Here is a 24,694-nt window from a genome sequence, read left to right as displayed (position 1 = left end):
GGAAGGAGGAAGGAAAAAGAAGGAAGGAGGAAAGGGAGGAAGAGACGGATGGAAGGTAAGAAGGGAAGGATAAAGGAAAGAGAAGGAAGGAAAGACAAAAGGGAAGGAAGGAAGGAAGGCAGGGAAGGAAAAAGAAAAGGAAGGAAGAAAGAGAAGAAGAGAAGGATGGAAGGAGAAATAGGGATAGAGGGAGGAAAGAGGGAAAGGAAGGAAGGGTGGAAGGGAAGGAGGGAGGAAAAAGAAGGAAGGAAGAAAGGGAGGAAGAGACGGATGGAAGGTAGGAAGGGAAGGATAAAGGAAAGAGAAGGAAGGAAAGACAAAGGGGAAGGAAGGAAGGCAGGGAAGGAGGAAGGAAAATGAGGGAAGGAAGGGAGGAAGAGAAGGATGGAAGGCAGGAAGGGAAGGAGGAAGGGAATGATAATGGAAAGAGAAGGAAGGAACGTCAAAAGGGAAGGACGGAAGGAAGGAAGGGAGGAAGAGAAGGATGGAAGTAGGAAGGGAAGGATAAAAGCAAGAGAGATGGAAGGAAAGACAAAAGGGAAGGAAGAACGGGAGGAGTCAGAGGGAGAGAGGGAGGAAAGAGAGAAGGAAGGAAGGATGAAAGGGAGGAAGGGAAGGATGGAAGGAGAAAGAGGGAGGGAATGAGGAAGGAGAGAAGGAACGAAAGACAAGAGGGAGGGTCCACCTTACATCAGATTTCAATGCAGTTTCTCCTGAAAAGTCAAATTAAAGAAAGAGAAAAGTCTTCCCAAAAAAGGTTGATGCTCATCTTTGTTTTTGTTCCCTCAATAGGCAAGAAAGTGAACACACACATGCCCAAGCTTCAACACAACGGTGCAGCCATTGAAGACCCAACTCCAGAGCATTAAGGCTGCGACTGAACTGCGCTTGAAGTTCAGATCCAAGACATTTCCTGCATTTCTCTCTCTCAACACCTTTTGAAAGACTTCTACGGTGCTCGTGGTGCAGACGGAAAGAGATGCGCCCGTTTCCATCTCCGAATCGCTTCTCTGTAAACATGATTGCAGCTCGATGTAGGGTCCGTCCACACCTACAAGGCTGAACTTGGCTTAGGCAAACCAAATGAAAGGTACACCGCAAGCAAAAAGGTTTCGTTCCCACAACTCCTCGGCTTCGGCCTTTTGCACGGCTGTTGTCGTTGTCATCTCTGCAACGGAGTCAGCGGAGAGAGATGCTCAAGCACTCTGGCAGCATAAGACGGTTCCTTTCGGATCCTTGTCGTCATCGTCGAGACCTCGAACGCGACATGAAAGCCAAGACGCGCTTGATGCCGTTGAGGCGCTCCTTCAGGGAAGTCATGGCCAGGAACGGGAGCTGAGCTCGGCTCTCCAAAGGCAGCACAGCCAGGATCCACCAGCACCAGGAAGGCCCATTGGGGTTGGCCTGGAACACAGAGAGAAGAAGGATAGGGTTGCTGTGAATCTTGGCCATGGTAGTCCACGCTCTGGTTACATCCAGCCTAGACTACTGCAACGCTCTCTACGTGGGGTTGCCTTTGAAGACTGCTCGGAAGCTTCAATTAGTCCAACGTTCGGCAGCCATGATTCTAACAGGAGCGGAACGCAGGGAGCATACAACCCCCCTGTTGCGCCAACTCCACTGGCTACCGATCTGCTACCGGGCTCAATTCAAAGTGCTGGCGTTGGCCTTTAAAGCCCTAAACGGTTCCGGCCCAAGCTACCTATCTGACTGCATCTCTGCCTATGAACCCACCAGGACTTTGAGATCTTCCGGGGAGGCCCTGCTCTCGATCCCGCCAGCCTCACAAGCACGGCTGGCGGGGACGAGAGACAGGGCCTTCTCGGTGGTGGCTCCCCGGCTGTGGAACACCCTTCCCACAGACATTAGATTAGCACCATCTCTAATGGTATTCCGCAGGAAAGTGAAGACCTGGTTATTTGTGCAGGCGCTCGAATAATTTAGTGCAATGATTGGTAATGACATAGGATTGGAACAATGGATGACGAATCTGGATTGTGTTTTTTAGTGATGAGACGCTAGTGAATGGTTATTATACTAATTGTGTACTAACTGTGTATTAGATTAGGTTGCCAAATGTGTTTTTATATTGGTGCATTGGATTTTTGCTGTTTCCTGTGTGCTGTAAACCGCTGTGAGTCACCTCCGGGCTGAGAACAGTGGTATAGAAGTAAAGTAAAGTAAAGTAAGTAAATAAATAAATAATCTTTGGGGCTGTATGGCCATGCTCCAAGTGCATTCCCTCCTGACATTTCACCTGCATCTAATGCAGTGTTTCTCAACCTTCCTCATGTCATGACCCCTGAATACAGTTCCTTATGTTGTGGTGACCCCCAACCATAAAATTATTTTTGTTACTATTTCATAACTGTAATTTTGCTACTGTTATGAATCATAATGTAAATATCTGATATGCAGAATGTATTTTCATTCCCTGGACCAAATTTGGCACAAATATCAGATACCCCCAAATTTGCATACTGCTGGCCTTGGGGGATTCATTTGGGAGCTGTAGTTGCTGGGATTTATAGTTGACCTACAATCAAAAAGCATTCTGAACTCCACCAATGATGTAACTGAACCAATCTTGGAACACAACTCCCATGACCAACAGAAAATACTGGAAGGGTTGGTGGGCATTGATCTTGAGTTTGGGAGTTGTAGTTCACCTACATCCAGAGAGCACTGTGGACTCAAGCAATGATAAATCTGGAGCAAACTTGGCACAAATACTCAATATGCCCAAATGTGAACACTGGTGGAGTTTTGGGAAAATAGACTCTGACATTTGGGAGTTGTAGTTGCTGGGATTTATAGTTCACCTACAATCTAAGACCATTCTGAGCTCCACCAATGATGGAATTGAACCAAACTTGGCACAGAGAACTCCCATGACCAACAGAAAATACTGGAAGGGTTTGGTGGGCATTGATCTTGAGTTTGGGAGTTGTAGTTCACCTACATCCAGAGCGCACTGTGGACTCAAACAATGATGGATCTGGAACAAACTCGGCACGAATACTCAATATGCCCAAATGTGAACACTGGTGGAGTTTTGAGAAAATAGACTCTGACATTTGGGAGTTGTAGTTGCTGGGATTTATAGTTCACTCACAATCAAAGAGCATTCCGAACCCCATCAACAATAGAATTGGGCCAAACTTCCCACACGGAACCCCCAGGACCAACACAAAATACTATTTTTTCTGATGGTCTTTGGTGACCCCTCTGACACCCCCTCGCAACCCACCCAGGGGTCGGGACCCCCAGGTTGAGAAACGCTGATCTAATGCATCTTCAGAGGTTGTGTTGGAAGTGAGGCATGTGCTGCTGCTCTAGGACCAGAGTGAAGAGAGAGGGGGCCAGGAAGACAGTTCCACCCTGTCTCCTGCATTGTGTTAATAATATAATATAATATAATATAATATAATATAATATAATATAATATAAATCTAATCTAAATCTAAATCTAAATCTAAATCTAAATCTAAATCTAAATCTAAATCTAAATCTAAATCTAAATCTAAATGTAAATGTAAATGTAAATGTAAATGTAAATGTAAATGTAAATGTAAATGTAAATGTAAATGTAAATCTAAATCTAAATCTAAATCTAAATCTAAATCTATATATCTATATCTATATCTATATCTATATCTATATCTATCTATCTATCTATCTATCTATCTATCTATATATATATATATATCTGTTAGGTTGGTTCAACCGGACAGCAAAACTCCACAACCCCCCAACGAAACTGTACCAAAATTGCCATGCCCATAACACAACCCACAAGGTACAAACATATCTACTCAAAATGAAAAACAACACAACAACAGACTCACAAAACGGCAAAACAACAAAACTCAAAAAAACCCAACGAAACTTAACCAAAATTGCCATGCCCATAACACAACCCACAAGGTACAAACATATCTACTCAAAATGAAAAACGACACAACAACACACTCACAAAACGGCAAAACAAAACTCAAAACAGCAACGCGTGGCAGGGCACAGCTAGTATAATATAATATAATATATTGTGTATACATATAATATTGATAATATTATAATGTGATACAATATAATACTAATAACATGATATTATAATTATATATTTTATATTATATGTAATATTACTAACAATATTACACTACATTGGTATAGTACAATATAGTGATATATAATAGTAATATTGTGCTATGGTATTAATATAATATATTGTATTTACATATTACTCATAAGCTGCTCTGAGTCCACTTCGGGATGAGAAGGGTGGGATATAAAGGTAGCAAATAAATAAATAAATAAGTGGAGTGTATGTATATGTATATGTGTGTGTGTGTGTGTGTATATATATATATATATATATATATATATATCTGTGGAATAGTGTCCAGGGTGGGAGGAAGAACCCTTTCTGTTTGAAGCAAGTGTGACTGTTGCTATTAGCAAGCTTAATTACTATTGTGTAGCCATGAAGCTGCAAAGTCAATCAGTGAGGGTCTGTGCATAGAGGTAGCCTGGCCTTTGTGGCCTTGCTTTTGTGTCAGACTACACAGAGAAGCCACTGAAATCCACAAAAAGCACATAAACAATTTCAACAGAAAGGAGGAAACCATGAAAATGAACCTGTATTTAAAAAAAACCCAGAATCAAGACAGTAAACAAAGAACACTGCTCAGCAACAGGGGAACTCCAGACAGCAAAGAATCAAGTGCCAGTTAACACCTCCCAAGAAGAGGGTGCCTCCAGACAACAACAGCCAGGCTAACTATGCAGATAACCTCACTGATTGACTTTACAGCTTCATGGCTACTTAATGCTATTCAAGCTTGCTAATGGAAATATTATTCCACAGGTATATATCAGCTCCACTTGCCTCACTGCCAACAGAACCTCTGAAGATGCCATTAGCCACAGATGGAGACGAAACCTCAGAAGAGAATGCTGCTGGAACATGGCCAGACAGCTTGAAAAACTCACAGCAACCCAGTGAATCTGGCCATGAAAGCCTTTGACAACACATCGATCTTCAGAAGGTAGTGCTTCACATAGTCGCTGGAGCATTTTCCCATTTGACAAGAACTAAGGACATTGGGACAATTCTCTTTGTGAGCTACAATTCCCAGACACACACACACACCAAGGCACAGGATCCAAACAAATCCTCTGGTTTAAACTCCATGCAGTCCCTGGTTTACAAACATCTGACTTACAAAGTTAATAATGGGGCTGAGACAGCAGGAATTCTTGTACCTGTGGGTCCGAATCTTTAGCAGGCATTGGTCCAAAGTGACCGAGGATACGGCTCTTGAGCACCGGCTTGAGGGAATCAAACCAGGCATAGGCTTGGACATATACGGAATCGTGAAGGACAATCAGCTCGGCGTATTCCTCTCCTTGCACCTGGGATTGGAAAGAGAAAAGGGAAATAAAGATGAGCCACAAAGCAACGACTAGTAAGAAAAGAAGCAGGAACGTGTGTGTTGCGTGGCCAGAAGGACTAAAATTCAAATCAACGGAGACTTGACCAATTCAGAGAAGTGTGAGACAGGAATTTTGGCCTGCATCAAGAGGAGCATAGTGTCTAGATCTAAGGAAGTAATGCTACCCCTCTATTCTGCTTTGGTTAGACCACACCTGGAATATTGTGTCCAATTCTGGGCACCACAATTCAAGAGAGATATTGACAAGCTGGAATGTGTCCAGAGGAGGGCGACTCAAATGATCAAGGGTCTGGAGAACAAGCCCTATGAGGAGCGGCTTAAGGAGCTGGGCATGTTTAGCCTGAAGAAGAGAAGGATGAGAGGAGATATGATAGCCATGTATCAATATGTGAGAGGAAGCCACAGGGAGGAGGAGGGAGCAAGCTTGTTTTCTGCTTCCTTGGAGACTAGGACACGAAACAATGGCTTCAAACTACAAGAAAGGAGATTCCATCTGAACTTTCTGACTGTGAGAGCCGTTCAGCAGTGGAACTCTCTGCCCGGAGTGTGGTGGAGGTTGCTTCTTTGGAAGCTTTTAAGCAGAGGCTGGATGGCCATCTGTCAGGGGTGATTTGAATGCAATATTCCTGCTTCTTGGCAGAATGGGGTTGGACTGGATGGCCCATCAGGTCTCTTCCAACTCTAGGATTCTATGATTCTATGATTCTATTAATGTCCACTTTGGCCTTTATTATTTATACTCGCAATAGAAATCTGGCAAGGAAATCATGCCAAGATGAAGATCTAATAGGAATAAAAGTGAAAATCCCAAAATAGAAAATAAAGTTCTTTGCGGATGACATTACGCTAATGTCTGAAGACCCACTCAAGGAATTTCCTGAAATGATACACTTGGTTAATCAATTTGGATTAGTTACAGGACTTTCGATCAATCTACACAAAACAAAAATATTGGTGACCAAGTTAAACAACAAAGAAAAAGAAGAACTAAGACAAAAAAGCAAAATATTTAGGAATAAACATAACAACGAATAACAAGGATCCGAGTTACATCTCAGTGGTGTGGCGCTATTTTCCCATTGCACACCCAATAGCTTTGTCTATCTATCTCATTTGATCTCCTTGTTTCTAGTGTCTGATTGAAACAGAAATACTATTGGTTTTTGGACAGCACTGAGCCTCAACAATATGCACCTGCATGGCAGGAATAAGTCTCCAGCCAGAGAGCTGGTCGGCTTGCATGAGACCATTTAGCATAGAAATACGTAGTCTATGCAACCACAACAGATTCTGGTGCAGGAAATCGGTTCCCAAACCCACTGCAGTTGCCCACCCCTTATCTCACAGCATCCAATCAATACACACCGGTTGATCTTCAATGTACTCGATGTCTGCCATGTTGTATCCATCGCGCTGGCTGTGCTGGATCACTTTAAACCTCCTCTTGCCAATGCTGTCGACCACTGACCGCCCGTCGGCAAAGAATTCCACATTTCTGATCTCCAAGATGCAGCCGTATTCCGCAAACCTTTTTGCCAAAATAAAGGAAAGAGGGTTCAGGTTTTGCAGCTGGGCACTTCAGCAGAGCTGCAAATCACACAGTGCTGAAGAGATTTACTCGTTGCTCATTTGTAAACATACATTGTATTGCTCATTGGCCAGGTTGCAGTTACACTCCCATTGGACTCTTAAAAGCTCTTCCAACAAACTGTGTGGGTTTAGATAGACCCCTTCTTAATCTGCTATGGCTTATACCATTGACTACTATAGCCATAAAACCTAACTCCTAATATATTAATGCAACTTTACTACTACAGGCATGCAACCTACTGCAGGCATGCAACCTAACTATTTCCATAGCCGTGTAACCTAACTACTACTATAGGCATGCAACCTAGTAACTACTATAGACAAGCATCCTAATTATTGCCAGAGACAAGTAACCTAACTACTACTATAGGCATATAACCTAATTACTACTACAAGTATGCAACCCAACTACTTAATAAGCATTTAACCTAACTACTACAGACATGCAACCTATTTTGATAGGCATGTAGCCTAACTACTACTATAGGCATGCAACCTAACTATTGCTATAGACATGTAACTTCACTACTACTATAGGCTACTAGCTACTACTACAAGTATGCAACCTAACTACTACTACAAGCATGCAGCCTAACTATTTTCATAGACATGTAACCTAACTACTACTATAGGCATCTAACCTAACTACTACTACAAGCATGCAACCCAACTACTCCAGTAAGCATTTAACCTAACTACTACAGGCATGCAATCTGTAGTATTTCCATAGGTACGTAACCTAACTACTACTATAGGCATGCAATCTAACTATTGCCATAGACATGTAACCTCACTACTACTATAGACTACTACTACAAGTATGCAACCTAACTACTACTACAAACATGCAGCCTAATTATTTCCATAGACATGTAACCTCACTACTACTATAGACTACTAGTTACTACTATAGGCATACAACCTAACTACTACTTCAAGTATGCAACCTAACTACTACTACAAACATGCAGCCTAATTATTTCCATAGACATGTAACCTAACTACTACTATAGACTACTAGTTACTACTATAGGCATACAACCTAACTACTACTACAAGTATGCAACCTAACTACTACTACAAACATGCAGCCTAATTATTTCCATAGACATGTAACCTAACTACTACTATAGGCATGCAACCTAACTACTAAAAAATGCCACCAAATATGACATGGAACCTTCCTGATAACTGAAATCTGCAAAAGCTGTACCTACTTTGAAACGAATCATGCTACCAGTGTATTTCTCTCAGTCTCAGAGGTGCACCAAGATCCCTTTGCACCCTGACATTCCAGACTAACATGGCAATGGATTTAAATGCGCTCACTCACCCCTCACTTCCTAAGAACTCATAGGAAGAAGGTCAATTAATTTGAAATGTGGTATTGGAGAAGACTTTTGGAGATGCTAAAATAGTCATGGGCAAACTTCAGCCCTCCAGGTGTTTTGGACTCCAACTCCCACAATTCCTAACAGCCTACCGGCTGTTAGGAATTGTGGGAGTTGGAGTCCAAAACACCTGGAGGGCTGAAGTTTGCCCATGCATGTGCTAAAAAAACCTCTGTGTTGTGATTTTGTTGCCAAATGCCAATTAAAGCTGTGTGTGTGCCAATGTAGTTTGACCTCACTTTGACTGCCACAACTCAGTGCTCCGGAATAATGTTAGTTGTAGTTTTACAAGGACTTTAAACCTCTGCTGAAGGGACCTCACCAAGAGCCAGATCTTGGTGAGGTCCCTCCAATGGAGGGAGTGAAAAATAATCCAAGTAGAGAGAATCTGTGAGAATGGAGGGAGTGAAAAATAGACCAAGTAGAGAGAATCTGTGAGAATGGAGGGAGTGAAAAATAGACCAAGTAGAGAGAATCTGTGAGAATGGAGGGAGTGAAAAATAGACCAAGTAGAGAGAATCTGTGAGAATGGAGGGAGTGAAAAATAGACCAAGTAGAGAGAATCTGTGAGAATGGAGGGAGTGAAAAATAGACTAAGTAGAGAGAATCCGTGAGAAGACTTTGAAGCCCAGGTGCATTCGGCATGATCTCATGGTTACTCAGAATGGTAACCTAACTACAAGGATGGAGATTTAAATGCGCTCACTCACCCCTTGACAGGGTCCCCGGTGCACATGCCGAACTGCTTGGTCCCCGTCTCCATGCATCTCCGGATCATCAGGCGATAGCACGGCTCAAAGATGTGCAGAGGGCAGGGCACGGTGGGGTAAGCCATGGTGCAGACAAAGATGGGGACGTTCTTGTTCAAGCTGGAGGACGACAGAGACGTGGTTAAGGCGCCATGTTTGCTTACCAGAAAGACCAACAAAAAAGCTGGAAGTGCAAATATTTAAATGGAATCTGGGAATTCTGGTCCAGAAGAGATGCAATTTTGCCATAAAGGAAGAGCATGGGGCAAACTATTAGTTGGAGGGAATGGAAAGGGACAATAGCATACTTGGAAAACTCTGCAATCTCCTCTTCATAGAGTTTCCTCCGTTCCTTGAGCTCCTCCGGAAGGTACTTTGCAATGAGTTCCTCAATCAGCACCGTCTTGCAATGTTTCCTTCTTGCCAAGTACTGCGGAAGACAAAGGGACTCCTCTCAAGCCACAATTCTGCTACCAAATCTTTCTCCAACACAAACTACAAATGCAAATATTTTTTGGAAATTGCAATACTGGTGCCGTCAACTCTTGCAAGAAAGCGAATACGAATGCATGCTACTAGAAGAAAGAACTACTGAATACTAACGTACCACCACATTTTCCAAATGTTAAGTATATTTGTGAAAGCTAGACAACGGATAGGAAGAACTCATAGGAAGAAGGTCAATTAATTTGAAATGTGGTATTGGAGACTTTTGGAGATACTAAAACAGCCATGGGCAAACTTTGGCCCTCCAGGTGTTTTGGACTCCAACTCCCACAATTCCTAACAGCCTACAGACTAAGTAGAGAGAATCTGTGAGAATGGAGGGAGTGAAAAATAGACTAAGTAGAGAGAATCTGTGAGAATGGAGGGAGTGAAAAATAGACTAAGTAGAGAGAATCTGTGAGAATGGAGGGAGTGAAAAATAGACCAAGTAGAGAGAATCTGTGAGAATGGAGGGAGTGAAAAATAGACCAAGTAGAGAGAATCTGTGAGAATGGAGGGAGTGAAAAATAGACCAAGTAGAGAGAATCTGTGAGAATGGAGGGAGTGAAAAATAGACCAAGTAGAGAGAATCTGTGAGAATGGAGGGAGTGAAAAATAGACCAAGTAGAGAGAATCTGTGAGAATGGAGGGAGTGAAAAATAGACCAAGTAGAGAGAATCTGTGAGAATGGAGGGAGTGAAAAATAGACCAAGTAGAGAGAATCTGTGAGAATGGAGGGAGTGAAAAATAGACCAAGTAGAGAGAATCTGTGAGAATGGAGGGAGTGAAAAATAGACCAAGTAGAGAGAATCTGTGAGAATGGAGGGAGTGAAAAATAGACCAAGTAGAGAGAATCTGTGAGAATGGAGGGAGTGAAAAATAGACCAAGTAGAGAGAATCTGTGAGAATGGAGGGAGTGAAAAATAGACCAAGTAGAGAGAATCTGTGAGAATGGAGGGAGTGAAAAATAGACCAAGTAGAGAGAATCTGTGAGAATGGAGGGAGTGAAAAATAGACTAAGTAGAGAGAATCTGTGAGAATGGAGGGAGTGAAAAATAGACCAAGTAGAGAGAATCTGTGAGAATGGAGGGAGTGAAAAATAGACCAAGTAGAGAGAATCTGTGAGAATGGAGGGAGTGAAAAATAGACCAAGTAGAGAGAATCTGTGAGAATGGAGGGAGTGAAAAATAGACCAAGTAGAGAGAATCTGTGAGAATGGAGGGAGTGAAAAATAGACCAAGTAGAGAGAATCTGTGAGAATGGAGGGAGTGAAAAATAGACCAAGTAGAGAGAATCTGTGAGAATGGAGGGAGTGAAAAATAGACCAAGTAGAGAGAATCTGTGAGAATGGAGGGAGTGAAAAATAGACCAAGTAGAGAGAATCTGTGAGAATGGAGGGAGTGAAAAATAGACCAAGTAGAGAGAATCTGTGAGAATGGAGGGAGTGAAAAATAGACCAAGTAGAGAGAATCTGTGAGAATGGAGGGAGTGAAAAATAGACCAAGTAGAGAGAATCTGTGAGAATGGAGGGAGTGAAAAATAGACCAAGTAGAGAGAATCTGTGAGAATGGAGGGAGTGAAAAATAGACCAAGTAGAGAGAATCTGTGAGAATGGAGGGAGTGAAAAATAGACCAAGTAGAGAGAATCTGTGAGAATGGAGGGAGTGAAAAATAGACCAAGTAGAGAGAATCTGTGAGAATGGAGGGAGTGAAAAATAGACCAAGTAGAGAGAATCCGTGAGAATGGAGGGAGTGAAAAATAGACCAAGTAGAGAGAATCCGTGAGAATGGAGGGAGTGAAAAATAGACCAAGTAGAGAGAATCCGTGAGAATGGAGGGAGTGAAAAATAGACCAAGTAGAGAGAATCTGTGAGAATGGAGGGAGTGAAAAATAGACCAAGTAGAGAGAATCTGTGAGAATGGAGGGAGTGAAAAATAGACCAAGTAGAGAGAATCTGTGAGAATGGAGGGAGTGAAAAATAGACCAAGTAGAGAGAATCTGTGAGAATGGAGGGAGTGAAAAATAGACCAAGTAGAGAGAATCTGTGAGAATGGAGGGAGTGAAAAATAGACCAAGTAGAGAGAATCTGTGAGAATGGAGGGAGTGAAAAATAGACCAAGTAGAGAGAATCTGTGAGAATGGAGGGAGTGAAAAATAGACCAAGTAGAGAGAATCTGTGAGAATGGAGGGAGTGAAAAATAGACCAAGTAGAGAGAATCTGTGAGAATGGAGGGAGTGAAAAATAGACCAAGTAGAGAGAATCTGTGAGAATGGAGGGAGTGAAAAATAGACCAAGTAGAGAGAATCTGTGAGAATGGAGGGAGTGAAAAATAGACCAAGTAGAGAGAATCTGTGAGAATGGAGGGAGTGAAAAATAGACCAAGTAGAGAGAATCTGTGAGAATGGAGGGAGTGAAAAATAGACCAAGTAGAGAGAATCTGTGAGAATGGAGGGAGTGAAAAATAGACCAAGTAGAGAGAATCTGTGAGAATGGAGGGAGTGAAAAATAGACCAAGTAGAGAGAATCCGTGAGAATGGAGGGAGTGAAAAATAGACCAAGTAGAGAGAATCCGTGAGAATGGAGGGAGTGAAAAATAGACCAAGTAGAGAGAATCCGTGAGAATGGAGGGAGTGAAAAATAGACCAAGTAGAGAGAATCCGTGAGAATGGAGGGAGTGAAAAATAGACCAAGTAGAGAGAATCTGTGAGAATGGAGGGAGTGAAAAATAGACCAAGTAGAGAGAATCTGTGAGAATGGAGGGAGTGAAAAATAGACCAAGTAGAGAGAATCTGTGAGAATGGAGGGAGTGAAAAATAGACCAAGTAGAGAGAATCCGTGAGAATGGAGGGAGTGAAAAATAGACCAAGTAGAGAGAATCTGTGAGAATGGAGGGAGTGAAAAATAGACTAAGTAGAGAGAATCTGTGAGAAGACTTTGAAGCCCAGGTGCATTCGGCATGATCTCATGGTTACTCAGAATGGTAATCTAACTACATGGATGGAGACGGGGACCAAGCAGTTCGGCATGGTTTCCCTGTCCATCTCTGCTCTCAAGTTCATGTTTCAAGTGTCCTCAAGTTTCCTGTTCTGGTTCATGCCTTTGTTTACAGGAAGTATTTCCCTTGGAAAAGGTCCGTTTGTCTTGTTCATGGATTTATGCTTGAAGTTTCGCTGTGGATTTGGGTACTCTTAATTTTATGTATTCATAGAATCATAGAATCATAGAATCATAGAATCAGAGAGTTGGAAGAGACCTCATGGGCCATCCAGTCCAACCCCCTTCTCTTTCTCTCTTTCCTCCCTCTCTCCCTCTGACTCCTCCCATTCTTCCTACCTTTTTGTCTTTCCTTCCGTCTCTCTTGCTTTTATCCTTCCTTCCCTTCCTACCTTCCATCCTTCAATTCCTTTTCCTCTTTTCTTCCTTCTCTTTCCTTTATCCCTTCCTTCCTTCTATCCTTCTCTTCCTTTTTTTCCCATCCTTCCTTCCTTTCTTTCCTTCCTTCTCTCTTCCCTCCCAAAGAAGGAGTCTCCACCACACTCCGGGGCAGAGAGTTCCACTGCTGAACGGCTCTCACAGTCAGGAAGTTCTTCCTAATGTTCAGATGGAATCTCCTCTCTTGTAGTTTGAAGCCATTGTTCCGCGTCCTAGTCTCCAAGGAAGCAGAAAACAAGCTTGCTCCCTCCTCCCTGTGGCTTCCTCTCACATCTTTATACATGGCTATCATATCTCCTCTCAGCCTTCTCTTCTTCAGGCTAAACATGCCCAGTTCCCTAAGCCGCTCCTCATAGGGCTTGTTCTCCAGACCCTTGATCATTTTAGTCGCCCTCCTCTGGACACATTCCAGCTTGTCAATATCTCTCTTGAATTGTGGTGCTCAAAATTGGACACAATATTCCAGATGTGGTCTAATCAAAGCAGAATAGAGGGGTAGCATTACTTCCTTGGACCTAGACACTAGGCTCCTATTGATGCAGGCCAAAATCCCATTGGCTTTTTTTGCCGCCACATCACATTGTTGGCTCATGTTTAACTTGTTATTCCTTATTATTTGGATTATTGCCATTTCGTTCTTGCTGATCTTCTACCCTTTTTGGAATTGCCTTCTCCCCCTTTTTACCTGCTTTCTTCAATACACCTTTTTAGATAGAACTATTGGACTCGTGTGTGGTGCTGGGTGAAAAGGTGTTCTGGTGCTAAAGCGCAACAGATAGCGCCATTCTCATTGACTCAACAACAACTCTACATGGTAAAAGATCAATGTTGACACACAAGTCTTACCTCGGTGAGATCCTCATTGCAGAGTGGACACTTGGGGTTGTGATCCAGGCACCTTTCGAGGCATTTCAGGCAGAAAGTGTGTCCGCAAGGGGTGGTGACCGGTTCGTAGAAGAGCCTGGAGTTGGGAAGGGAAGAAAACCAAAGACATGATTTGCAGCCAGGATCGTGAAAAAGGTACCACTGTTTCCATACACAATTTACAGATACATTCAGAGGCATGTATTCTTTAAAGCAGGCATGGACAACTGCATTAATTCTACAGTTAGACCAGGCCTGGGCAAACTTTCTAACTTGGGGGCCACGTGCTATCACTCCCAGTGATGGAAGGAAGAAAGGACAAAAGGGAGGAAGGGAAGAATGGAAGGAGGAAGAGGAAGAGAGGGAAGGGGGAGGAAAGAGGGAAGGAAGGAAGGGCAGAAAGGAAGGAAGAATGAAAGGAAGGAAGAATGAAAGGAAGGAAGGAAAAAGAGGAAGAAAAGGATAGAAGGGAGGGAGGGAAGCATAAAGGAAAGAGAAGGAACAAAAGAGAAAAGGGATGGAAGGATAGAAGGAGAAAGAGGGGGTGAAAGAGGAAGGTCAAAAGGGTGGAAAGGAAGGAAGGAGAAAGAGGGAGGGAAGGGAGGGAGAAGAGGAGGAAAGAAAGAGAGAAGGTAAGAAAGGCAAAAGGGGTGGAAGGATGAAAGGATGGAAGGGAAAGAAGAAAGGAAAGAAGGAAGGGAAGGAGGAAAGAAAGAGAGAAGGGAAGAAGGAAAGATGAGAGGGTGGAGAAGGGAATGGAGGGAGGGAGAAAGTGGGAGGGAAGGGAGGGAAGAGAGAAGGAATGAAGGAAGGAGGGAGGGAGAAAGAGGGAAGTAAGGGAGGGAAGAGAGAAGGAAAGGAAGGAAGGAAAGAAGGAGGGACGAAAGGGTGGAAGGGAAGGAAGAAGGGAGGGAGAAAGAGGGAAGTAAGGGAGGGAAGAGAGAAGGAAGGAAAGAAAGGAAGGATGGAAAAAAAGGAAGAGAAGGATAGAAGGAAGGAAGGGATAAAGGAAAGAGCAGGAAGAAAAGAGGAAAAGGAATTGAAGGATAGAAAGAGAAAGAGGGGATGAAAGAGGAAGGACAAAAAGGTGGAAGGGAAGGAGGGAGAAAGAGGAAGGGAAGGGAGGGAGATGAGGAGGAAGGAAAGAGAGAAGGAAAGAAGGGCAAAATTGGTGGAAGGACAAAAGCGTGGAAGGGAAGGAATAAAGGAAAGAAGGAAGGGAAGGAGAAAAGAAAGAGAGAAGGAAAGGAAGGATGAAAGGGTGGAAGGGAATGGAGGGAGAAAGTGGGAAGGAAGGGAGGGTAAAGAGAAAGAAGGAAAGGAAGGAAGGAGGGAAGGAAGGAAGTAGGGACAAAAGGGTGGAAGGGAAAGAAGGAGGGAGGGAGAAAGAGGGAAGTAAGGGAGGGAAGAGGGAAGGAAGGAAGGAAGGAAGGAAGGAAGGAAGGAAGGAAGGACAAAAGAGTGGAAGGGAAGGAAGGAAGGAGGGAGGGAGGGAGGGAGACAGAGGGAAGTAAGGGAGGGAAGAGAGAAGGAAGGAAGGAAGGAAGGAAGGAAGGAAGGAAGGAAGGGAAGGGAAGAGAAAGGAAGGATGGAAGGAGGGAGGGAAGGACAAAAGGGTGGAAGGGAAGGAAGGAGGGAGGGAGAAAGAGGGCAGTAGGGGAGGGAAGAGAGAAGAAGGGAAAGGAAGGAAGGAAGGAAGGAAGGAAGGAAGGAAGGAAGGAAGGAAGGACAAAAGAGTGGAAGGGAAGGAAGGAGGGAGAGAAAAAGAGGGCAGTAAGGGAGGGAAGAGAGAAGGAAGAAGGAAGGAAGGAAGGAAGGAAGGAAGGAAAGAGAGAAGGAAGGAAGGAAGGAAGGAAGGAAGGACTGTTTGATAGGCTGTTCAGAATTGTGTGAGTTGAAGTCCAAAACACCTGGAGGGCCAAAATTTGCCCATGCCTGCTTTAGCAGAGAGGTTGACAACCTATTCCAGGTTTCATTTGAAGGCCATTATATTCTATCTCAAAGTATAAATAGATTCTGCAGACCTGGAACCAAACCTGGACCTTGAATGTAAGAGCATCACCATTCTGTAAATATATATTTGGTGTCCTAACTGTCAGGCCATACAATGAATGTATGGCTGTCGTAAAGAAGAGAAACTCTACTCTCTTTCCTTGGGCAGATCTTCTTTGTTGGCGTTTGGGTTTGCCACTCGCTTACTCACTCCGGGATGTAGGTCAACTACAGTCAAACTAGGTTAATAGCAGCTTTGGTTATCTGGAGGTGAGGTCACCAGGTTAGTGGTTCACGGTCACACAGCATGCCAATTCCATGCTCTTTTATAAGGGGCAACTGCTGCGTATATCAGCATATGTCAAAATAATGAGACTTTTGCTGAACCTGAGAATGGAGTCCCAAAAATGCAGGCTACCACTTACTTGAATGGGAACCTGAACAATGCATGGATTCTACATCACCTTTGTTTCTCAATATACGGCAGTGTAGATCCAGCCTAAGTCTACACTGCCATATAATCCAATTCAAAACAGATAATCTGGATTTTATATGGCAGTGTAGAAGAAGCCTTGTTGTCATGCTACCTCAAGCATGGGCAAACTTCGGCCCTCCAGGGGTTCTGGACTTCAACTCCCATAATTCCTAACAGCTGGTAGGCTGTTAAGAATTGTGGGCATTGAAGTCCAAAACCTCCTGAATTTTCCCAGGTCTTTGCTAGGTTCATCATCCAAGAGCAAAGTCAGTGCAGAATAGCAAGGGTTGCCTCTGAGAAGCAAATGGCCTCCTTTGCATCTTGGGAAGGACAACAACATACAATGGATCCATTAACCACCATTAGCAGTGAATGCCATCCCTCCAGCCCACCCATGAAAAGAAAAGAGCATATACCTCATGCATAGAGAGCACTCCAGGTCCGATGGATCCAGAAATTCAACCCGAATGCTGTTCCCAGGATTGGATCCCTTTTCAAGAGTGGTATCTAAGAGGGCACAAAATGTTGGGCATAATGTCATGGTGGACCAATGGGACATTTGCAACTGCACTGGTGCAAAACCTATGTGGTAAGCCAGGAGACATTTCCAAGTGTGATGGTGCACAACATATGTAGTTAGCTAGGAGACATTTGCAACTGTGCTGGTGGTAAACATATGTAGTTAGCTAGGAGACATTTGCAACTGCGCCAATGCTAAACATATGTGGTTAGCTATGAGACATTTATTTATTTATTTATTTATTTATTTATTATTTATTTCTCACCCCCGAGGGGGGACTCAGGGCGGCTTACAGAAAGAAGGCACAACTCAATGCCCTTATCCAAATACATACATATATAAAACCATTACCATAATTAAACAATTAACAGATTAAAAACATCAATATATAACACAATAGTACAACAATAAACAGTCTCATGGTCAGTGTTTTGAGTTCCATAGGTCCAATAGGTTTCGTCATTATTTGCCCATCATTATGGTCTTTCTTTTTAGCTGCCAGAGTTTCCAAAAGCCTGGTCCCACATCCAGGTTTTCAGCTTTTTCCTGAATGAGAGAAGGGAAGTCGCTGATCTGATCTCCCCGGGGGGGTGAGTTCCACAGGTGAGGGGCCACTACCGAGAAGGCCCTGCTCCTCGTCCCCGCCAGTCTCACTTGTGATAAAGGCGGGGTCGAGAGCAGGGCCTCCCCAGAAGATCTTAGATTCCGAGGTGGGGTGTAGAGGGAGATCCGTTCGGACAGATACACTGGGCCGGAACCGTATAGGGTTTTGTAGGTCAAAACCAGCACCTTGAATTGTGCTCGGAATTGGATCGGCAGCCAGTGGAGCTGGTATAACAGGGGGGTGGTATGCTCCCTGTATGCCGCTCCGGTGAACAATCTGGCTGCCTCCCGCTGGACTAGTTGGAGTTTCCGAGCAGTCTTCAAAGGCAACCCCACGTAGAGTGCGTTGCAGTAATCCAGTCGGGATGTGACAAGAGCATGGACCACCGTGACCAGATCCGACTTCCCATTTGCAACTTCACTGGTGCAAAACATATGTGGTTAGCTAGGAGACATTTGCAACTGCGCTGGTGAAAAACAGATGGGGTTAGCTAGGAGAACATTTGCAACTGTGCTGGTGCAAAACATAGGCAGTTAGCTAGGAGACATTTGCAACTGCACCGATGCTAAATATATGCGGTTAGCTATGAGACATTCGCAACTGCGCTGGTGCTAAACATATGTGGTTAGCTATGAGACATTTGCAATTGTGCCGACGCTAAATATATGTGGTTAGCTATGAGACATTTGCAAGTGTGCTGGTGCTAAACATATGTAGTTAGCTATGAGACATTTGCAACTGCACTGGTGCAAAACAGTTGCGGCTAGCTATGGGATGGAGACCCACACGAAGTGACTCTGGATGAATGTACACTGTAGAAGGGATGCTGTTTGGCACCACTTTAACTGCCATGACTCCATGCCATACAATCCAAATCTAAAATCAGGCCCAAATCCACTTACCTCTTTTAACTATTTTGCTGGGTGGGCCTGTATTTGGCCCCTCTTCAGAGCAGTGCCTCCGTTTGAGAAGTCTGCATTTCTCGGCGATGGGGAGGTTGGATTCTTCAGCCGAAGAGCCATGGCTGTTCTCCTCCGAGCCTCCTCTCTGGGTGGATCTCCCCAAGTTCTCAGTTATTTTCAGTCCTTCCTGGACAGAGATATTCTTATCTTGATCCACATTTCCCTGTGCAAAAAGAGGAGGAGATAAAAGTGTTACTAGCCTTATCTCCAGCATGAGATTCTTTTGGAGATGTTTCCCAAGCAAGCATTCTGGAGCTCTCCAATGCTTCTCCCATCCCAGCAAGCAATGCACACAACGACACAGAGCCATAGGCCTGCCTTACCTTGAGTAAACCTTGTAGGCTGTGGAGGAAGCCTCCAGATCCCACTGGATTTAAAAGATCCCCTTTCAATTGAGAGTGGCGAGACAACTGCTGCAGGATGTCAGGCAAGTTCTCTTGAGTGTTGGCCGGGATCCGTGAAAATAAATTAAGGAGAAGCTGCGAGAAAACACATGGAGACACACTTCAGGACTCAATGCGGCCACAAAGCACACCCTTTGAGCACAAGGAGACAGAAGAGGGACAATGCAACCTGTCCGGCATACCTTAAACTAACCTGGGTACATCTACACTGTGGAATTAATGCAGTTTGAATAATAATAATCTCTCTCTCTCTCTCTCTCTCTCTCTCTATATATATATATATAAATGTAATGTTTGTCTGTGGGAGAAACATAACTCAGAAACCACTGGATGAATTGAGACAAAAGTTTGATGCAATACACATAACAGTCCAATGAGTGTTCATCACCCCAAAACACACACACACACACAAACAAACCCAGAACGGACTTAAACACCCCCAAAATAAACCATATATACATATAGACATACACTCATATACATATACATATGCACAGGTACATACAGACAGACAGACACACATATATATACACAAGCACACACAAATATACACATATATATACACATGCACACATACAAACACACATATATACATACACACATGCACACACACACACACATATATATACACAAGCACACACATATACACAATATGCATCTACACATAAACACAGAAATACACAAATGTACACACATATACATACAGATGCACACACATATATACACAAGCACACACAAATATACACATACATCTACACATGCACACATATATACATACACACATGCACATATACATATAATACACATACATACACACATATATGCATATACACAAGCACACACATATACACAATATACATCTACACATAAACACAGAAATACACAAATGTACACACATATACATACAGACACACACACACACATATATATACAAAAGCACACACAAATATACACATGCATATACACATGCACACATACATACACACATATATACATACACACATGCACATATACATATAATACACATACATACACACATATATGCATATACACAAGCACACACATATACACAATATACATCTACACATAAACACAGAAATACACAAATGTACACACATATACATACAGACACACACACACATATATATACAAAAGCACACACAAATATACACATGCATATACACATGCACACATACATACACACATATATACATACACACATGCACATATACATATAATACACATACATACACACATATATGCATATACACAAGCACACACATATACACAATATACATCTACACATAAACACAGAAATACACAAATGTACACACATATACATACAGACACACACACACACATATATACAAAAGCACACACAAATATACACATGCATATATACATGCAGACATACATACACACATATATACATACACACATGCACATATACATATAATACACATACATATACACAAGCACACACATATACACAATATACATCTACACATAAAGACAGAAATACACAAATTTACACACATTTACACTCATATTTACACATATACACCTATATACACATACACACACATGCAAGCACACGTATATACACATATACACAAATATATACACACACAAAACACATATACACAGACTGGGCCACAGCAATGTGTGGCAGGGGACAGCTCTAATAATAATAATAATAATAATAATAATAATAATAATAATAATCTTTATTTATATTCCACTCTGTCACTCCCAGGGGAGTCAGGGTGGATTACAGAATACATATACGGCAGACATTCAATGCCGTTATACAATTCACAAGGACAGACAATACATAAACAGAGGTAAAGGCTTTCCCCATCGTTTTCCATTTCTGGCATTCGGAGGCTGCGCTCGAGTCTGGCCACAGGGATGCTGGAAACCTTTCAAGCTTGTTAGGAATTGTGCTGGTTTTGACCTATAAAGCTCTATACGGTTCTGGCCCAGCTTACTTGTCTGAATGCGTCTGCCTCTACATTCCATCTCACAACCTAAGATCATCCGGGGAGGCCCTGCTCTCACTTCCGTCAACATCGCAAATGCATTTGGCGGGGTTGAGAGACAGGGCCTTCTTGGCTGTGGCCCCCCGCCTATGGAATGCACTCCCAAATGAAATAAGATTGACTCCATTCCTCCTGGCCAGGGTACAAATGCCAGAAATAAATAAATTGTGGGAATTGAAGTCCAAAACGTCTGGAGGGAGGGCCCAAGTTTGCCCATGCCTGCTATACAAAGTCAACCATTAAAACTGTTATGACTCTCCGCTCGCTCTGCTAATTTATGCCAAATGGAGACAGTGTTCTTTGATCCAAACGCGGATTGTATAACCAGTTGCACAACTGCAAAGGGAAGGAGGAGGAGGTGGCCTGTTGATGGCATCATTGTTCCCGGCCAATGAGGAGACGCTTCCATTCAGCTTTTTCCTCACCCGAATCATGTTGACACCTTGCAGGGTTTGTTTGTAAACCAGCTCCAAGGCAAACGGGTTGGGTGTGTTTTGGAGAGCGGCAATGGGTGCATCCACATGGCAGACTCAAGGAATGCAGTTGGGTGCCGTGGCTCAATGCTATCGAACCCTGGGAGTTGTAGGTTTACAAGGCCTGGTGCGTTACCAAACTACAACTCCTATGATCCCATTGCTTTGAGCCTTGGATGTGAATCATAGAATCCTAGAGTTGGAAGAGACTTCGTGAGCCATCCAGTCCAACCCCATTCTGCCAAGAAGCAGAGAAATCACATTCAAAACACCCATCCGGCCTCTGTTTAAAAGCCTCCAAAGAAGGAGCCTTGACCACACTCCAGGGCAGAGAGTTCCACTGGTGAACAGTTCTCACAGTAAGGACGTTCTTCCTAATGTTCAGGTGGAATCTCGTTTCCTGCCGTTTGAAGCCATGGCTCCATTGCATCCTAGTCTCCAGGGCAGCAGAAAACAAGCTTACTCCCTCCTTCCTATGAGTTCCCCTCACATATTTATGCATGGCTATCATGTCTCCTCTCAGCCTTCTCTTCTTCAGGCTAAACATGCCCAGCTCTTTAAGCCGCTCCTCATAGGACTTGTTCTCCAGACCCTGGATCATTTGAGTCGCCCTCCTCTGGACACATTCAAACAATGGATAGAAGGACTGTAATAGCATCACATTGCATTCCTTCTATCCATTGTTTTCTCCTTCAGAATTAGGCAACGCTACACTCAGAGATGAGAATACCTGTTGGAAAGATACACGAGACTCACTCACCCTTTGAGCTTCCAATTTGGCCGTCCGATTTCCACTCTCCAAAGTAAGGCAGAACAAAAATTCATGCAAAGCGTCTTCCGTTTTCCCAAGGTTGGCCAGGGCCTGTCCCTTCCACAAGTGGCTCTGGAAGAGGAAAGAGAAGCCATGTTGTCTTTTCCTACCAAAGCCCAGCACTTCTGCCATGTTTACAGTGAGCAAAATGCCTTTTAAGGGACATTTCGGCAAGCGAGATTGGAAACCCTTCCCAGCCTTCCTTTCAAGGCACCCTTTGGTCAGTTTGTGGTTCTGTAACTTGCAAAACTTGCATAGACTAGGCTAGGTACAAATATAGAAGTTGTGTGTTATTCATTTCTTCCCACCCTATAACATTGAACATCGAGAAAACCAAAGTACAGTTCCAGCAGTCACCAGCCAACACCCTTCCAATACCAGAGATACAGCTTAATGGTGTCACATTAGAAAATGTGGACCATTTCCACTCCCTTGGCAGCCACCCCTCCACCAACGTCAGCATCGACACTGAAATACAACACTGCCTGAGCTCTGTGAGTGCAGCATTTTTCCGAATGAAGCAGAAAGTGTTTGAGGACCGGGACATCCATAGGGATACCAAAGTGCTTGTTTATAAAGCTATTGTCCTCCCAACCCTGCTTTACGCCTACGAGACATGGACTGTCTACAGACGTCACATGCAACTCCTGGAACATTTCCATCAGCGCTGCCTCCGGAAAATCCTGCAAATCTCTTGGGAAGACAGGCGGACAAATGTCAGCGTGCTAGAAGAAGGAAAGACCACCAGCATTGAAGCGATGGTCCTCCGCCATCAACTCCGCTGGACCGGCCACGTTGTCCGGATGCCTGACCACCGTCTCTCAAAGCAGTTGCTCTACTCTGAACTCAAGAATGGAAACCGGAATGTTGGTGGGCAGGAAAAGAGATTGAAAGATGGGCTCAAAGCCAACCTTAAAAGCTCTGGCATAGATAGCCCTTGAGTGCTCCAGCTGGAGGTCAGCTGTGACCAGCAGTGCTGTAGAATTTGAAGAGGGCAAAAGGGAGAAACGTGCCAAGAGGAAGAAGGCACATCAAGCCAACCTCGACCGAGACTGCCTTCCACCTGGAAACCGATGCCCTCACTGCGGGGGATGATGCAGGTCAAGAATAGGGCTCCACGGTCACCTACGGACTCACCTTGGGGATTATCCTACTCAGACAACAAGGGATGTTGTCTATTATGACGTAACAAGAGGTAAGTTATGATGTTTTCTATGATTCTATGGCCCCATCTACACTGGACTTGAAACTGCATTATATGGTCAGAGTAGGCCCATGTGATGCAACTCAGTGCAATTAAACTACATTATATGTCTCTAAGCTGACCATATAATGAAGTTCCAGGAAGGGGTTAAGGGAGAGGCAGTGGGCGGGGCTATACAAATACCATACCAACACTGGGATGTCTGTGGTGGAGGAAACACATGAAATCTAGGAGGGAATTGTCCCTGTTGGGTGGTGGGCAGTGTGATGCTTGTGGAGGACATTGGCAGGGCTCTTGGACATGTTTACAGTGCTCACTATAACCTGCAATGTCACTGGAGGGAGGGCCATTGGTATCTCCTGAGTAATGGAAGCTACAGCTGTTTGTGGAGGCAGGAGCCTGTCTGTGTAAGTGGACAACCCACCCAGATACACACATACATATTTTCACTATTATTATGTGTATAGATAGATGGATAGATGGGTGAATGGATGGGTGGGTGGATGGGTGTGTGGGTGTGTGTTTGGGTGGGTGGGTGAGTGGGTGGATGGATGGACGGATAGAAAGATAGATAGATAGATAGATAGATAGATAGATAGATAGATAGATAGGAAGATAGAAAGATAGATAGATGGGTGGGTGTTTGGGTGTTTGGGTGGGTGGGTGGGTGGGTGGATGGATGGATGGATGGATGGATGGATGGATGGATGGATAGATAGATAGATAGATAGATAGATAGATAGATAGATAGATGGGTAGGTGGGTAGGTGGGTGGGTAGGTGGGTGGATGGATGGATGGATGGATGGATGGCTGGATAGATAGATAGATAGATAGATAGATAGATAGATAGATAGATAGATAGATAGATAGATAGATAGGTATGTAGGTAGATAGGTAGATAGAAAGATAGATAGATGGGTGGGTGTTTGGGTCGGTGGGTGAGTGGGTGGGTGGGTGGATAGATAGATAGATAGATAGATTTAGATAGATAGATAGATAGATAGATAGATAGATAGATAGATAGATAGATAGAGATGGGTGGGAAGATGGAACTGGGACTCACCTTTGCCCAGGACGGCTGGAGCCTGCAGGCCATTTCTGCATCGTGCAAGGCTTCTTTGCAATATTTCAAAGCGGAGTTAATTTGGGACCAGTTGCTCCATAACGAATGATCATCTGGAGCTGCAATGGAAACATTGACTCAGTGCAAATGTCTTACAGCAGACCCTCCTCCCT

General features: G+C 43.6%; 1 protein-coding gene across 1 annotated transcript in view; it reads right to left on the bottom strand.

Moving 5' to 3' along the window:
* Positions 1-779: 779 nt before the first annotated feature.
* The window catches only part of LONRF3 (LON peptidase N-terminal domain and ring finger 3), a 43,354-nt gene continuing 19,439 nt past the window's right edge, over positions 780-24,694 (bottom strand). Inside the window, exons 2-12 of the mRNA XM_067471500.1 lie at positions 24,522-24,640; positions 22,203-22,325; positions 18,847-19,002; positions 18,464-18,686; positions 16,854-16,944; positions 13,953-14,067; positions 9,495-9,616; positions 9,148-9,306; positions 6,822-6,984; positions 5,266-5,415; positions 780-1,404 (exon numbers count right to left, since the gene is read on the bottom strand). Coding sequence (XP_067327601.1) covers positions 1,243-1,404; positions 5,266-5,415; positions 6,822-6,984; positions 9,148-9,306; positions 9,495-9,616; positions 13,953-14,067; positions 16,854-16,944; positions 18,464-18,686; positions 18,847-19,002; positions 22,203-22,325; positions 24,522-24,640 — 1,583 coding nt within the window. The 3' untranslated portion in view covers positions 780-1,242. The remainder of the gene's footprint in view (positions 1,405-5,265; positions 5,416-6,821; positions 6,985-9,147; positions 9,307-9,494; positions 9,617-13,952; positions 14,068-16,853; positions 16,945-18,463; positions 18,687-18,846; positions 19,003-22,202; positions 22,326-24,521; positions 24,641-24,694) is intronic.

This window comes from Anolis sagrei, chromosome 10, assembly GCF_037176765.1.
Source record: "Anolis sagrei isolate rAnoSag1 chromosome 10, rAnoSag1.mat, whole genome shotgun sequence".
In the NCBI taxonomy this organism is placed as follows: Eukaryota; Metazoa; Chordata; class Lepidosauria; order Squamata; family Dactyloidae; genus Anolis; species Anolis sagrei.
The sequence above is the reverse complement of the archived record's forward strand: the minus strand, read 5'-3'. Positions and strand labels throughout refer to the sequence as shown.